The 14,744-nt window shown below is 47.3% G+C and overlaps 1 protein-coding gene across 1 annotated transcript in view; it reads left to right on the top strand.

Moving 5' to 3' along the window:
- Tanc1 (tetratricopeptide repeat, ankyrin repeat and coiled-coil containing 1) overlaps positions 1–14,744 on the top strand; it is a 225,399-nt gene that overhangs the window by 165,207 nt on the left and 45,448 nt on the right. Inside the window, exons 8-12 of the mRNA XM_051166670.1 lie at positions 2,520–2,783; positions 8,035–8,136; positions 9,037–9,321; positions 10,474–10,625; positions 13,033–13,264. Of these exons, the coding sequence (XP_051022627.1) occupies positions 2,520–2,783; positions 8,035–8,136; positions 9,037–9,321; positions 10,474–10,625; positions 13,033–13,264 (1,035 nt within the window). The remainder of the gene's footprint in view (positions 1–2,519; positions 2,784–8,034; positions 8,137–9,036; positions 9,322–10,473; positions 10,626–13,032; positions 13,265–14,744) is intronic.

The raw sequence follows: 14,744 nt of genomic DNA, 5'->3' as shown, positions 1-14,744 counted from the left end.
AGGGCTGAGGGTGTAGCTCAGTGGTAGAATACTTCCCTAAGGTCCCGGCAAGGTCCTGGATATGATACCCAGCACCACAAAATGGGGAAAAAACGATAGCCACGCCCACTCCGTTGGAGAACTCAGGGCCAGCTTCTCTCATCCACTGTTCTTTCTCTCACTGCCAGTACTTGAGGCTTTCCACCCATCACATCCTGACCATCCCTGCGACAATTAAATCTTCAGCCTGTCCTGCCCCCTAGCACCCCTGGCCAGGCTCTTCCAGATGTTCCCAGCTGCTTTCTGGGCCCTCGAAACTTCAAGTCTGCTGTGTTGTCACTTGTGACAGGAAGTGGGGTGGCCTAGGTCCCTGTTCCTCCTGGTTAGGGTCTTAGATAGGACTGGGGTATCTATTGCAAGAGCTTATGGTACTGAGGGGAGAGTAAATATAGAAAAGCATCGAGTGGCCTGAGATGCAGGTACCACCAATAAAATAGCCAAGACAGAAAAATTAAACACATCCCCCCCGACCCCCAGTCTGGTCATTCGCCTCCCACCTCCACCATTTAGATGTTGGGGCAGCCTTGAGCATGTAACATATTACAAGATGTCTCAGGAAAAGCACTCAGAATCCCAAATACTGGACTTAAAACAGTTCGTTTTATGGGACTGACTGTAATTTTTTATGCTTTTAACTTATTAACAGTTACTATTAATAATGAATTCCCATAAATAAACAATAAACTCATTAATAAGTTAAGCCATTCCTGTAAGGCATTAGCAGTCTCGGGCATATAGCAGACCTCTAGAGTGTCAGCTGCTCTGGTTAACCCTGCAGCAGCATCTCCATGTTGGGAAGAGTCACCATGCTTATATTTACATGTAAGGGGTCCATTTCAAAACACAGTGAAGGCCGGCTTGATTCCAGACAGATGGAGGCATGGTTTATTACTGCTACGTCACGCAGGAATGTGGGGAAAATAATCTTGGTTTCCCAGAAGTTGAAGCAGACCCTACCCAACTAGCTTTCACTTGGGTTAGGCATGAGGCCGGTGGTCCTGAGCTGGTAACAGTAAGGTCAGTGGGGTATAGTGTCTGACTGCAAGTAGAATTGAACTATTGATTGCTGTTTGTTCGTTCATTCATTCATTCATTCATTCATCCAGCAAATATTTATTGAGCACTCACCATGCCCCAGATACTGCACTGTCCAGAAATGGAGAAGGTCAACTTTAGGTTTCCACATGTAGGAAGGGCTTCTAAATAGGCAGAAGCTAGAGAGCAGTATGTCTAAGCTGCAGCAGCAAGGACAGTGGTTGAATTGCAGCAAGGTGTCCTGCAGCCACAGCAAGGAAATCGTTTGTCTTCTGAACCTTCAAGAACATTGCAAAAATTAAACCATTCAGAACTTTTGGTCCTAGAGAAGTGACCCTGTCCGAGCTCAGTTACCGGTTGCTGGTACAGTGTGCTCTTCATAGTGTGCGGATGAAGCCGCTCCCTCCAGGCAGCTAGGTCTGAGTGCACTCTGGCCAGCTCGCTCCCATTTGCCAGAATCCCACTCAGAGGCCCAGGCTCCTGGGATCCAAGCAGAGCATTAGTGGGCATGGCTCCTGTCCTCAAGGACACGAGCCAGCATCAGGTCAACATTTGGGGCAGCTGGAGTGGCTGGGTGACCTGTGGTTTCAGGGGACTGTAAGCTGCTCAGGCAGCCTGAAATCTAGGAGCGTCTGCCTATAGCAGCTGTGTAGGGTGAGTACTGGGGTTCGCTTTCCCATATTCCTCTGTGCTTTTGCCAGGCAGGAAGTTTTTAGGTTGGTTCCCCCTCCCTTCTACTGGCCCCCCTCTACCCCTGTTGTCCCCTCTCCCCCCAACTCCCACCACATGATGGTTTATTTTCCTAGGAGTTAAATTTTAATTCTAAAACCAGAGCAGACCTTCCCAGACCGGTTCTTTCCCTGCCCTGCTCACACTGGAGTTTTCCATTCCCTCTAGCGGATGGAATAAGGCAAGTGGATCTCTCTGGACCTTGCTGGACAGATGTTACAGTTGCTAGTTTTAAGGATCAGATTCTCGGATTTCAAATTGCATCTCTGTTTCCATATCCTGCCTCTGTTCTGTAGTAACTGCTATGTCGCCTATGGCTCGCCCCAGGAAATGAGCATTTAGATAGAGTATTTAAAGATTCAGAGGGATTTAATGAGATATGAGTTAAAGAGAGGATTCGGTGCCTCCGAATTATGTAGATTCACTGTTAAAGCTCAGATACTTTGACAGCTTTTTGATTATGGTCCTATCAGTTCTTTCCCTTTCCTGTAGAGTGATTTAGCAGTTTATCCCCCACCCCCCCCCCCCATAAGCAACATCCTTTTAATTTACCGAAATACACTGTATGAAGCACACTCTGATAAAAACCTGTGTAGACCAGAAAACCTTTCCCTTGGTCCTGGGGAGGGGTGTGCATGTGTCTTAACTCTCAGCAGCCCCAGCTGTGCCTCGCCTCCTTCAAAGTATTTTCAAAGTATTCTGATCTCTCATTTCAGCCACAATTACAAGTTCATCGGAAAATGATGACCGGAGTGGCTCCAGTTTGGAATGGAATAAAGATGGGAGCCTAAGGTTAGGGGTTCAGAAGGGAGTGCTTCAGGACCGAAGGGCAGATAACTGCTCCCCCGTGGCAGAAGAGGAGACCTCTGGGTCAGCGGAGAGCGTGCTGCCCAAGGCGGAGTCCTCAGCTGGAGATGGTCCGATTCCTTATTCTCAGAGCTCCAGCTCGCTAATAATGCCACGGCCCAACTCAGTTGCAGGTAAGGCCATGCCTCTCCTCTAAGCCTCAGGGGCCTGGGTTCCCTTTTTTCTACCTAGAAAAATTAATCCAGACACAAGCCAGCAGTGTGGTCGTTCCCATAGGCCTCAGTTTACCCATTCTAAACATACAAGGTCTTTCAGTGGTCCTTTTACTCTGAGTTTCTTTAAACCTGTGATTTGAAATGTTGGCTCTTTGTAGATGAGGGAGAAAAAAGCTCAGTAACTCTGCCCTTGGTGTTCCGTTTAAGCTTGTGTGAATTATTATATCTTGACATACAGGCATTATTTAGTTGATACCAGCTTAAAGGGTTTCTAATTCAACTTTAAAACACTTTGTTTTGTATGGCTGCAGCCCATCATAGCTGGGAGGTCAGATGCTACTGGAAAATTGAGCTGTAGTGGAGCTCTGGCTGAACACTTGTGCAGCGGTAGGAGTGAGAGCAAGAGGCAGCAGCTGGGCACGGAGCCGGAGCCGGAGCCGGAGCCGGAGCCGGAGCCGGAGCCGGGCTCGCACATGGATGCATGGGCTGATAATTGGATGGGTCGATTGCCTGTCTTCAAACAAGGACTATGGAAGGTGGACAGATGAGCTTCATTCTTGTGCATTTTGAAGGCCTTTCCTTTCTTTGCCGGGGCTCTTGGGCTAAATTCAGACGGGGTTCTTGTTCAAGTAATTCTTTGTTACCGGCATAGTGCTTACAAACCGCCCCCGCGCTGCCATGCCTACTCTTTGTACAGAAAAAGAGCTTTCTGTAATTTATGCTGCCCCTTCACTATGTGCTAGGTCACCTTTTTCTTTCTTTCTTTTTTTTTTTAAATGATGGAACTCTGGAGCAGCTGGTAAATAAATGGCCTTAATGGAAAAGTTGTGAGGTACAACTCTAATTCACTTTCAAAGGAAGCAAAGTGGCCTTGTTCCAGAAGAGGGATTTGGCCTGTCTGCCAGGGAGAAATACTAGAGAGCATTGTGCGAATTGATTGATGATTCTCCCAAAAGCTCCCCTGTCATCCCTCCCCCACTGCCCTCCCCCCTATTGCCACCGGCCCTCCCCCACCCCCCCGGGGAACATAATATGTGGTACTCAAGATGCTTTAGGCTGTGGTTACCTAGTGACAATGTGTGGGTCACTTGTAGTAGGGTAGCCACTCCTTTTTAAAATTAGGAAACTCATTAATACAGTAATCTCAGCGATGTTAACAGCACTCAGTTCGGGGGGGGGGGGGGTGATGTGTCCTGCTAGAAACTCTTGGTATGACTCCGGCTGTGTGAGGTGACAGTGAGTGGGAGCTGAATATTTCAGAGACTGCCTGGGTCAAGGGACAAAGCTGTCTGGCTTCCATAGCGTTCACCTGCTGCCCCTTGAGGCAGACCTTCTCAGGAATGGCTGGATCTTACCTCTGGGTTTGAGTGGACCCCACAGCCTAATGGATTTGCTCATTTTCCTGTCGGATTGCACTGCAAACCAAGTGCACACACAGGCAGCTGCCCTCCCTTGTGTGTCTGTTGACAAGTGTGGAGTCTGGTAGATCCTTCACCGCCCGCCTTCCTGCCACCCAAGCGGAACCTCGCCTGAGGGAATTGCCGCCGGGTTCAAGGTCGTGGAAAAGACCATGTTCACGTGTGTGAACTATACTCAGCATTGTTTACCCAGCAGGTGCAAGGGCAGGCTGCAGATAGGGAACACTCAGTGTCTGTGCTGAACTCAAACATGACGGGCCATGTCGTAGAACCTTGTGACCGTATTTGCATGTTATCACCCATGTAAACGCAAAGTGCCACGTGGTAGGAAAGCCAGCCCATGGGTTAAAGAGTGGCGGTCTTTGTTGATAGGTGCCCACAGGAGACCTGGACCTTTGGTGAAGGGACAGGGGTAGGTAGTTCCTAAGATCACCAGTCATTCCTGTAATGCAGCCTCCTGAAGGGAAAGTGTAGAGAACAAGGAGGTTTTTTGTTTTTGTTTTTTAATTATTTTAATCCAAGACTAAAAATAAGTTTTCTAGGATGAGAGATTGTGAAGGGTTTTTTGTTTTTGTTTTGTCTTTGTTTTTTAGAATTGAGTTAATTTGAAGTGCTACCTATCGCATCAAAAGGCATGGTATGGACATTCTTTTTTCTTCACTAAAAAAAATCAAGGCTCGAAGCCTTTAAAATTGTCTCTTGGCTAGTCTAGAAGTGGACCAGTAGGTTTTACTATATTGAAAAAGAAATTGTGTGTGTATGTTGGCCTATTGTCTGCATGTGGGTATGTGCACCATGTGTGTGTGCCTAGTGTCCATGGAGGCCATAAAGGGCTTTGGGATCCCTTGGAACTGGAGTTACAAACAGTTGTGAGCTGCCATGTGGGTGTTGGGAATTGAACCTGGGTCTTTGGAAGAGCAGCCAGTGCTCTTAACCACTGAGCTATCTCTCCAGCTTGTGGGATTTTCTATTTTTTGACCCTTTGTCTAATCTTTTAAGACACTTTCTGAGTGGATCAGAGACCACTGTGTGTACGTCTCCAGAAAACCAACAAACACAATTACCATGTGAGTTCCAGTTTTCTTGAAATATTAACTGGTGATTGCCCAGGACTTCTGGCATTTACCTTTGCTAGGTTAGTCCACAGCTTAGGACATCAGCGCACATTGCTCTTTATTTAGCTTAGGAGAAAACTCTCTCTGAAACATTGTCCTTCAGAATGTTGGAAAGAGCTCCTCACTCAGATGCAAAGCACAGTGTATGCATATGTGTGTTCGTACACATCTGTGTGCATGGCTTAGTCACAGCCATGTTAGTGGTGGGCTTTCTATGGTATGCAATTGTTTTAACCTCTTGACTTTTCTTGGCCCAGAATTTTTTTTTTTTAAATAGCATTTTAGGTGTTTATTGTGTGGATAATGTGAGCCTGGTTCTTGTAGCTATGTCTGAGAATCTGTGGGGGGGGGGGGGCGGCGGGGAGTGCCCGAGCTCATAGCTGAGCAGCTGAGGCCTCACTGTTCCTTATCTCAGGTGTCCTGGTGGCTTCAGAAAGTCTCTAAGCTGATGCTTCCTGCCGTGCTGAGGCTTTTAGCTCAGCCTAATCACGGGTGCTTGGTTATCATCAGAAAAAGAGTCTCATCTTGTAGCCACAGCTGCTCCAGCGCTGGGATTCGTGCCTCTGCCCTGTGCCTGGACTTAGCTATGGTGGAAGTGGACAGTCAACGGTGTAAGGTGGTGTTGTTCAGGCTGCCCCACCGCAGACTCCGGTGCTGATGCTGGTAGCTGGAAATCTAAAGACAGAGACACTTGAAATCTCCCCATCTCCTGTACCCACGTCCCATTAGGGCTCCCCTTTCCCCCCACCAGTTCTCTGATTTCAAGTGTCTTTTACAGTCACATATTTTTGTAGTCTTTTCAGTTGTCACAAAATTACAAAGTGAACGTCATGCTCCAGGGGATCAGGCAAAGGGGAAACAGAAGCCTTTTGAAACTCAATGTGTCTTTGTGTTCGCTAGGACCAAAGCCTCTGCTCTCAAGTGAGTTATGTACTGTGATGGCGCCTTCTGCTAGAGCCACAGCAGTTGCATTCACTTCCAGGCATGTTGAGCAAAGGAGCCAGAATCCCAGGCCTCAGGCATGAGCCTAGGATTGATTGGGTTTCAAGCTGTGTTTCTGTAGGGAACCTGGAAGGATAGGGGTGGTTTTGTAGGCTCTGCAGGAAGTTTCCCTCTGTGTAAGATCTGCAGAGAAACTTGAGGCTGCCATTGGATTAACTTGCCGAAAGTCTCTGAAAAATCCTGCCTGAGGAAACTACTCCTGGTTATTTTCTAGAGACAGGGCCTCTTGTAGCCCAGGCTAGACCTCAGATTGTCTGTGTGTCCTATCCTTGCTTGAACTCCTGTCTCTGTCACCTAGGTGCTAGGGTTGCAAGCATGCACTATATACCAGCTTAGCTGAATCTTTCAAATGTGGAAGATACACATAGGCTTTGACCTTGAGCAGAGTGTTTACTTAAATCTGCACAGTGTGTCATCAGGCAGTGGACGTGCACCAATAAGACGCAGAAGTGGTCGCCTGCTGCCTCAGAGGGACAGTGGTAGAATACTTACGTGGCTGTTCTTGGAGGATGTTCAGGAGGTGACTGGACATCTCTGAGTCTTCTTGAGGCTCTCCTCACCCTCTAGTGCTTGTTAAATGAAGAGTGATACGGAAAAGAACAGGTGGTGGGGACAGCTACAAACATCTCAGGAGGGAGGATGCTCTGGGTAGCCAGATGCTGGTAACAGCCTGTGACGTAGCTCAGGGCTTTCTGAGTACTGACTGTCCCAGTCTGTACTGACCTCGTATCCTTGTTCTACTAAGGACTTCAAAAGCCTTAGCCCTTGGAATATAACTTCTCCTGGAATTACTGCTTATGCATGCCCGTGAATGAACCTTAATGCTTTTTAACAAGTACCTATATACTGTGAACCTTACTGTCTTGGTCAGAATAAACACGGTAATACATTAAAATGTCTAATATACACACAATATATATATATATATATATATATATATATATATATGGGATTTAAATTTTATGGGGTTTTTGTTTGTTTTTTATTTGAGACAAGGTCTTGATATGTAGCCTTGCCTAACCTAAAACTCTCTATGTGGATCAGACTGGCCTGGAACTCACAGTAATCCACCTGGCTCCTGAGTGCTGAGATTAAAGACGTGCACTATCATGCCTGGCTTTGTATACATTATATATTTTTAACACACATACACACACACACACATTTGAAGATTAAGAAAGTGTTTGTACTTTTACTGCCAAAAGCTAGCTTTTCATGTTCTGAGTTCTGTGAGATTGTACATGCAGAGTCTACTTATTTAATTAGGGATGTTGGGGTTCCACCCAGCACAGAGCTCCCCGGAGCTGCAGAGACGAGTAGTTTCATGCCATGTGTTAGCGGTTAAGTTCTGAAGTGTGCCATGTGACACCAGTTGTCAAATTTTGGGTGGCTTAGGGGTTTTTGCCCCCCATTAAAAAAATTTATAGTGAAGTTGGTTTCTGTCGAGGAATAATGGTGAATTCTGGCAACCAGATCGACGTACCATTAAGAATGAGTAGTGATTGACTGTTTCCATTTTTAAGTTAACAGTCCTGCTGGAAACATAGGCTGGCGTAAATAATTACCCTGAGGTAAACTGCTGAACGTAGAGCTGAGCTGCTTAGTAATTTAGTAATTTATCACTTACAGTAGTTTGGGTGTGTCCTTGAACTAGGCTTTATTTTCATATTGCAGCAACAAGTTCTACCAAATTGGAAGACCTGAGTTACTTAGATGGACAGAGGAATGCCCCTCTCCGGACGTCAATTAGATTGCCCTGGCACAATACAGCTGGAGGTAGGGCACAGGACGTTAAAGGTATTTATCCTTGCATCCCACGTCACAGTGATGAGCTCGCCCAGTGAACGTTTGGAGTCCGATTCAAACTGTATTGGAAGTGTGTTTGTACCTTTTCTCTTTCTCTCTCTCTCTCTCTCTCTCTCTCTCTCTCTCTCTCTCTCTCTCTCTTTTGGTTTGTTTTGCTTTTTGTTTTCGAGATGGGGTTTGTCTGTGTAGCCTTGGCTGTCCTGGACTCACTTTGTAGACCAGGCTGGCCTCGAACTCACAGTGATTCGCCTGCCTCTGCCTCCCAAGTGCTGGGATTAAAGGCGTGTGTCACCACACCTGGCATTTTTTCTTTTTCTTTTTTTTAAAAAAAGTACCTTAAAGGTCCGCTGGGAGCCAGCTTTTAGAACTTGGGGTTTCTTGCTTAAAGCACGTGACTAAATTACTTCCGGAATGGAATGGAAGACTAATGCTGTGGTAAAAGATGGTTGCCACTCAGGTTTGTTTCAGTCCTTCAGACCATGTCAGGCGTACCCGATGGCTGTCTAACGCGCAGCTGTGGGACCAGGGGCCCTACCTATGTCATGTGGGCACAGCAGGTGTGCACCCAGGTGGGGACTGTGCCCTTGAATCTGGGAAAGTGTGTTTGCACTTTATCTCAGGACGGGTGGAAGAAGCCAGTGAGATGTGAGTGGGGCTTTTGCTCCTCTTTCTCTGTGTGTTTGAGAATAACTTGGAAGTGGATAGGGACCAGCAAGTCATTTTAACAGGATACTTTGGGGAACAACAAAAAAAAAAAATTAGTAAAATATTATAGACAAATATATAGAACCAAGTTATAGATATTGTTTCTTTTTATACTAAATTACCCTACCCTCCCATAACAATGTTTGTTTGTTTGTTGTTTTAAAGCACGATTTGCTCCCTACAAGCCACAGGACATTTTGTTGAAGCCCTTGCTGTTTGAAGTGCCGAGCATCACAACTGACTCTGTGTTTGTGGGAAGAGATTGGCTCTTTCAGCAGATAGAAGAAAACTTGAGGAACAACACAGAACCGGCAGAAAACAGAGGAGCAGTGGTCGTGGGGAACGTAGGGTTTGGGAAGACAGCCATCATTTCCAAGTTGGTGGCCCTGAGCTGTCACGGAAGCCGCATGAGACAGATTGCGTCCAACAGCCCCAGCTCGTCGCCCAAAAGTGCGTCTGTGGTTGCTGCTTATTGGGCTTATCGTGCAGTGTAAGATAGGTGGAGGGAGCTGCTGTCTCAGTAGGGGGAGGTTGTCCCTGAGTAGTTCTAGCTACTGTATCCAGCCTAAGTTCATAGCGTAGCTGAGCTGTCTGCATACTTCCAGCCATCATAGTGTCATGGGATGTTTTGTTTTGGCTTTTTGCTTGTTTTCTTTGGGTGCTTTTTTTTTTTTTTTTTTGAGTAGGGATGGAGAGAGAGGGTCTCCCATTGTTACAATGGTGTATTAACCACAGTCTGGGCTGATGCCAGCCTTCTTGTGTCCTTCTGACCTTCAGCCCCTGTCTCCCGCTTTCCAGAAAGGGCACTTGCATTTCAAGGCATACATTACTACATAGGGTTTTGATCAAGTGACCTGGGGAAGTTTGGGTCTTAAAACCAAGTGCTTGTTGGCCTACTGGAAGAAAAAGACAGAGTCTGATACCCTTTGTGTTTGTGTGTGTGTGTGTGTGTGTGTGTGTGTGTGTGTATTACTTGTTTTTATCTCCCTTTATCTTATGCAGAATTCTTCTGTATCTTGTGCTGGTTTTACCAAACATATAAAGACTAATTTAAATGGGAGACAGAATAGCTCAACATTTCCCACTGTGTGCACGCATGAGTGTGTGAACAAGGACTCTCTATAGCTTTGACCTTGAGATCGTCTTGCCTTGGCCTGTGCCCCACGCGCTGAGATGCACACTGTGCCTGGCTTCCCTGACTATTTCCTGTGCAATGAGCCCGTCACAAAGACAATATCTTGAAATATGAGCAAGAGTCATGTGAGAATTTTGGTTTGTTTCATTTTTTTGTTTTCACTGCTCTGGCCGTCCTTGAACTCACTGTGTAGACGAGGCTGGCCTCGAACTCAGAGATTTGCCTGTTTCTGTCTCCCAATGCTGGGATTAAAGGTGTGCGCCACCACTCCCAGATCTTCTTTCTTTTTTAACCAGAAGAAGGCAGCTCTCCAGGGGAGGAAATGGGGTGGGAGTTGACATGTTCATTTGAGACTTCTCACTTAGAGTCATGTTTGTTCATTACTATTCAAATTTGTCTGGAACGAATTCAGAGGGTGTATTCCACACCGAGTGCTGACGTTACAATCGGTGGCTCTCTCTCTCCAGCATCAGATCCCACCCAGCACCTTCCTTTTACTCCGTTACTTTCACCGAGTTCTTCCACGAGTGCTCTCAATGTGGCCAAAACTCCCACTGGGCCTGGCACCTCGGAAAACCAGAGACCGAGAGAGGATGCGGTGAAGTACCTCGCTTCTAAGGTACGCTCTTGCTTCACGGAGTCTTCCAGGTAGAGATTTGCCTGTCTGGAATGGAAAGACCAGTTTGAAAGGGGATTTTCTTTTTTTTTTTTTTTTTTTTTAAAAAAAACAGAAGCAACTGCTTGGTGCTGAGGCACAGTGTAGCTTTTGACTGAGTACTTAAAATATAAGGTTTTTTTCCTTTTCTTTTCTTTTTTTGAGACTGGGTTTCTCTGTATAGCCTTGGCCGTCCTGGACTTACTTTGTAGACCAGGATGGCCTCAACCTCACAGCGATTGGCCAGCCTCTGCCTCCCAAGTGCTGGGATTAAAGGCATGCGCCATCAGGCCTGGCTCAAATATAAGGTTTTAATGAAAATTAATCCTAAAGATTTATGTCCATCTGAGCCAAGTCCAGAGAGTTCCTCAAGGCAGCAGGAGAAATCATATGCATTCACCACACATCCATCCTTACAGGCACATGCCCTTTCATGCTGTGTGAGCAGGAGAGAAACTTTCAACTTGGCCCAGACCGCTTGCTTCTGCCTGCATCACACTCTATTGTTGGGGGAGGGGGGGGCGTGGTTCTTTGACTGCCAGAGCTTTCCTGGGAGTTGTAAAAAGAACTTTGGCCATCCGCGTTTTTCTCTCTCTCTCAGTGCATGATCACCAAGGACCCCCCTCTGTGTCCAACATTGGCTTATAGGCCACCTTCCTGCATGAAAGCAGGTCCATTTCTTGCCTTGATCAGCTGCTTTGCCCTTCATGGGCAGCAGTGGAGGGATTTGATGAAGCTGGAAAACCAGCAGAGATGGCAGTGAGGAGGGCACACTGTGAGGAGGTACAGATGAACTGAAAGGAGTGTCAGTCAGCTCAGGCCACTCCCACTGTCACCTGTCTCCCTACCCCCCAAGCCCTGGTCTGACCACAGAGTCAGAGCTGTCCTCTGGTCTTGAGGCGGTGACTGAAGATGAAGGATGCCCTTCTCGAAGCTATCCTTACTGTGGTGGGTTTTCAGGTATTCTAAGCGTGACCCACAGTAAGAGACGTGCACACATATAAACCACAGGGGTCACAGAAGTAAAGGTGTTACTGAACTGTGTTAGCTTTATTTCGCGTAGCGTGTCCTGTGGCTTAAATGAACTTTATTCAAATTTTTTAAAACGACCTGTGGTTCCAGATGGATTTTTGTGGTCTGCTTTGGGTTACCAAAATGCTTTTGTCAAACGCTGTGCAAGAACGATGGGTGTTGGGTATCTTGTGATGGTTTGCACGGGGTTGGGAGGCCCACGTGGAGGTTCCTGCTAAGCTCTGTCTGGCAGGAGTTGAGGGACAGTTAGCATTTCTCTAAGGAATAGATGTAATCTAAACTAGAAGTCATGGTTGTTCTATGCTGCCCTGAGAAAGCTGCATCGTATATACTCCTACGCCTTGCTAAGAGTCTATCCTCATCCTAGGATCGCGTGAACCGCAATTGTCACTGTGACATGCGGTATGTTTATCCTGCATCCATGGCCTCTGATGTACCGAGGCCAGTGGTCTGGGGCCTATTACTGCAGAAGCTGCAGAGCCGAGTAGGAGGGTGGAGCCTCAGACCCCTGTAGAAACCACAGTGCACTGCGCATGCCATCCGTCCTTTCCACGGTCCTTGCTCCACATGCACATTCTTACTTTTGTCCTCATTCACAAAGTGGTAGGGCTGTCCATTTACGTAACTCATGCCCCTTGTTCCCAAGGGCTCTGCCACTGACACTCTGTTTAGGAAGAGGTTGGGGAGGCATCTAACAGACAACCTACTGACTGCCGATCTGTCCTAACAAAGGGAACGCCCTCAGCCTTGCCGGGTGCAGGCAGGCAGCACCCTTTCAATAGGCAGCTAGCTGCCCCTTCTGAATGTCTTCAGAATCTCTTGAAGAAGTGTGGGTGAGGGGAGGGGGTGAGAGCCACTCCTGCCAGGAGGAAGACGCTGCTGTGACTTTACAGCTTGGGTTCCTAAGTACCAACTTGATCCTGCGTTTTTGGGTGAGCAGAGGGTTCCCTCGAGGTGCTGCTGATCTTGAGAATGGAAATGCGATGCAGATGGCAGTGTCGGAAACACGGCTTGCTTGGAGAAGTGCTCTAAGCCAGACGAGGCGTTAGGTTTTATAAGCAACTTTTACTAATCGGCATTCAATACAGAGTACAGTTGCACTGAATTTCGTGTTAATCAAGATGGATTTGTGGCTGCAATTAATGGTCTGCCGAGAACTGAGCAAATTACACCAATACAGAGCAGAATAAATATATCAATTAACCTAGCCAGTGACTGAGTTTTTGGGAAAAGGCTCCTTGGGTCTTACCTCAGGAAGGGGCAGTTACACTCCTGTTTAAGGTCATGGAAGGAGCTGTGGTCTTGGTGGGGTAATGCTGAAGTCTCTGCTTCTCCATAGGTGGTGGCCTACCATTACTGCCAAGCTGACAACACGTACACGTGTCTGGTGCCTGAGTTTGTGCACAGCATTGCAGCTCTGCTGTGCCGGTCTCACCAGCTGGCTGCCTACAGAGACCTCCTGATCAAGGAGCCCCAGCTGCAGAGCATGCTGAGCCTCCGCTCCTGCGTGCAGGACCCCGTGGCTGCTTTCAAGAGGGGCGTGCTGGAGCCGCTCACGAGCCTAAGAAACGGTACCAACCAGAAGCGTCAGGCCTGCATCCCAGTCCAGGCTGATGCCCCAGTGGTCCTCAGAAGAGTAGTCCTGGGGTGGCAGGAAGGGGGTGTTGGTGACTCAGTACACATCTGGTACCACCACATCCATCCTCCATGGTTCCCAATGCCATGCCTCTGCTGTGGACAAAATTGTCAACTGAGCAGTTTTAAGGACGTACTGCCCTACAAAAGTTTGATACTTGGTCCGTGAAATGAGCCAACAGTAGACACGGAGTGGGACCGAGCCAGGCGAGCTTATTAATACCTGAAGTGCTTGCGTGTAGGTGGTGACTGAGCAGGGCTTGGAAACCTCCACCTTCTGAAGGCTCTTCAACAAAGAGCAGTAACCTTTAGGAGTGGTAAACCGTCAAAACAAAACAGGAAACAGCTTGGGCTTTCGGAGGCAGGAAACTGGGGAGTTAAATACATGGGAAGAAGCTGGGCATGGTGGCGCACCCCTTTAATCCTGGTAGAGGCAGGCAGATCTCTGTGAGCTCAAGGCCAGCCTGGTCTACAAAGGATAGCCAGGACTACAAGAGAAACCCTGTCTCGAAACAAACAAAGCAAAACAAATAATAACATGAGAAGATTAATGCTAGTTATAGGTAGTTAGGAAGCTTTGGTTGATATCCAGACTTGGTTCTCCAGCTGCTGGATCCTGCCCTCTGCTTCCATCTTGTCCTGTATGTAAGCGAAAAGGCTGGGCAGGGAGCTACCCGAACTTATTTCTTTCTTGTTTTTTTTTACCCTCACAGCCCCCCACATACTCCACATTTCAAGGAAGTGGGCTCTGGTCTCTTACATCCCTGTAATCTATGTAGGTAACATACACTCTAAACACTGCTTACACTTAGGCAGCAGGGAAAACAGTGGGTTGTTGGCAACTTTCCAGCATGTTCTCCTCTGCCCCACCCCTCCCCCTGCTTTAGATGAGTTGAAATCTAAATCTAATATCATTTCTAGGAGATTCCGTTTAGGTTTCCCCCTTCTTTTCCCCTCGCCTCGCCCCAGGTAGGAGCGACAATGACATGATTGGTCCCTACCACCTCACTCCTTTTTTGAGTTATCTGTCTACAAAGCATCTACTGGTAGAAGATGCTAGAAAGAGGGCCTTAAATGGCTGTGTCACGCTTGCTGAGAGTAAAAAGCTGTCGCTAGTAAAACAGGAAGCTAGGCTCAGGCTGTATGAAGGTCTCCACTCCATCTATAAAGCAGGGCTCTCACCGGTGAGTGACAGACAGCCCTTGGTGGCAGTGTGGGTAGGCTGGGTCCTCTGTCCCTGAGTCAGGCCACTGAGGAGCTCATGGAAAGGCCTGTTGTTCATTCTGGGGTTGGGCTCTATGTGTGTCAGCTATTTTAGCTGCAGGCTACTCGGGTGACGGTTTTTGAAGAACTAACTGTATTTTACTTACACACACACACACACACACACACACACACACACACACACACACACAC

This window comes from Acomys russatus, chromosome 24 (assembly GCF_903995435.1).
Source record: "Acomys russatus chromosome 24, mAcoRus1.1, whole genome shotgun sequence".
Taxonomy (NCBI): Eukaryota; Metazoa; Chordata; class Mammalia; order Rodentia; family Muridae; genus Acomys; species Acomys russatus.
Note: the sequence above shows the minus strand (reverse complement) of the source record. Positions and strands in the feature narration are given on the sequence as shown.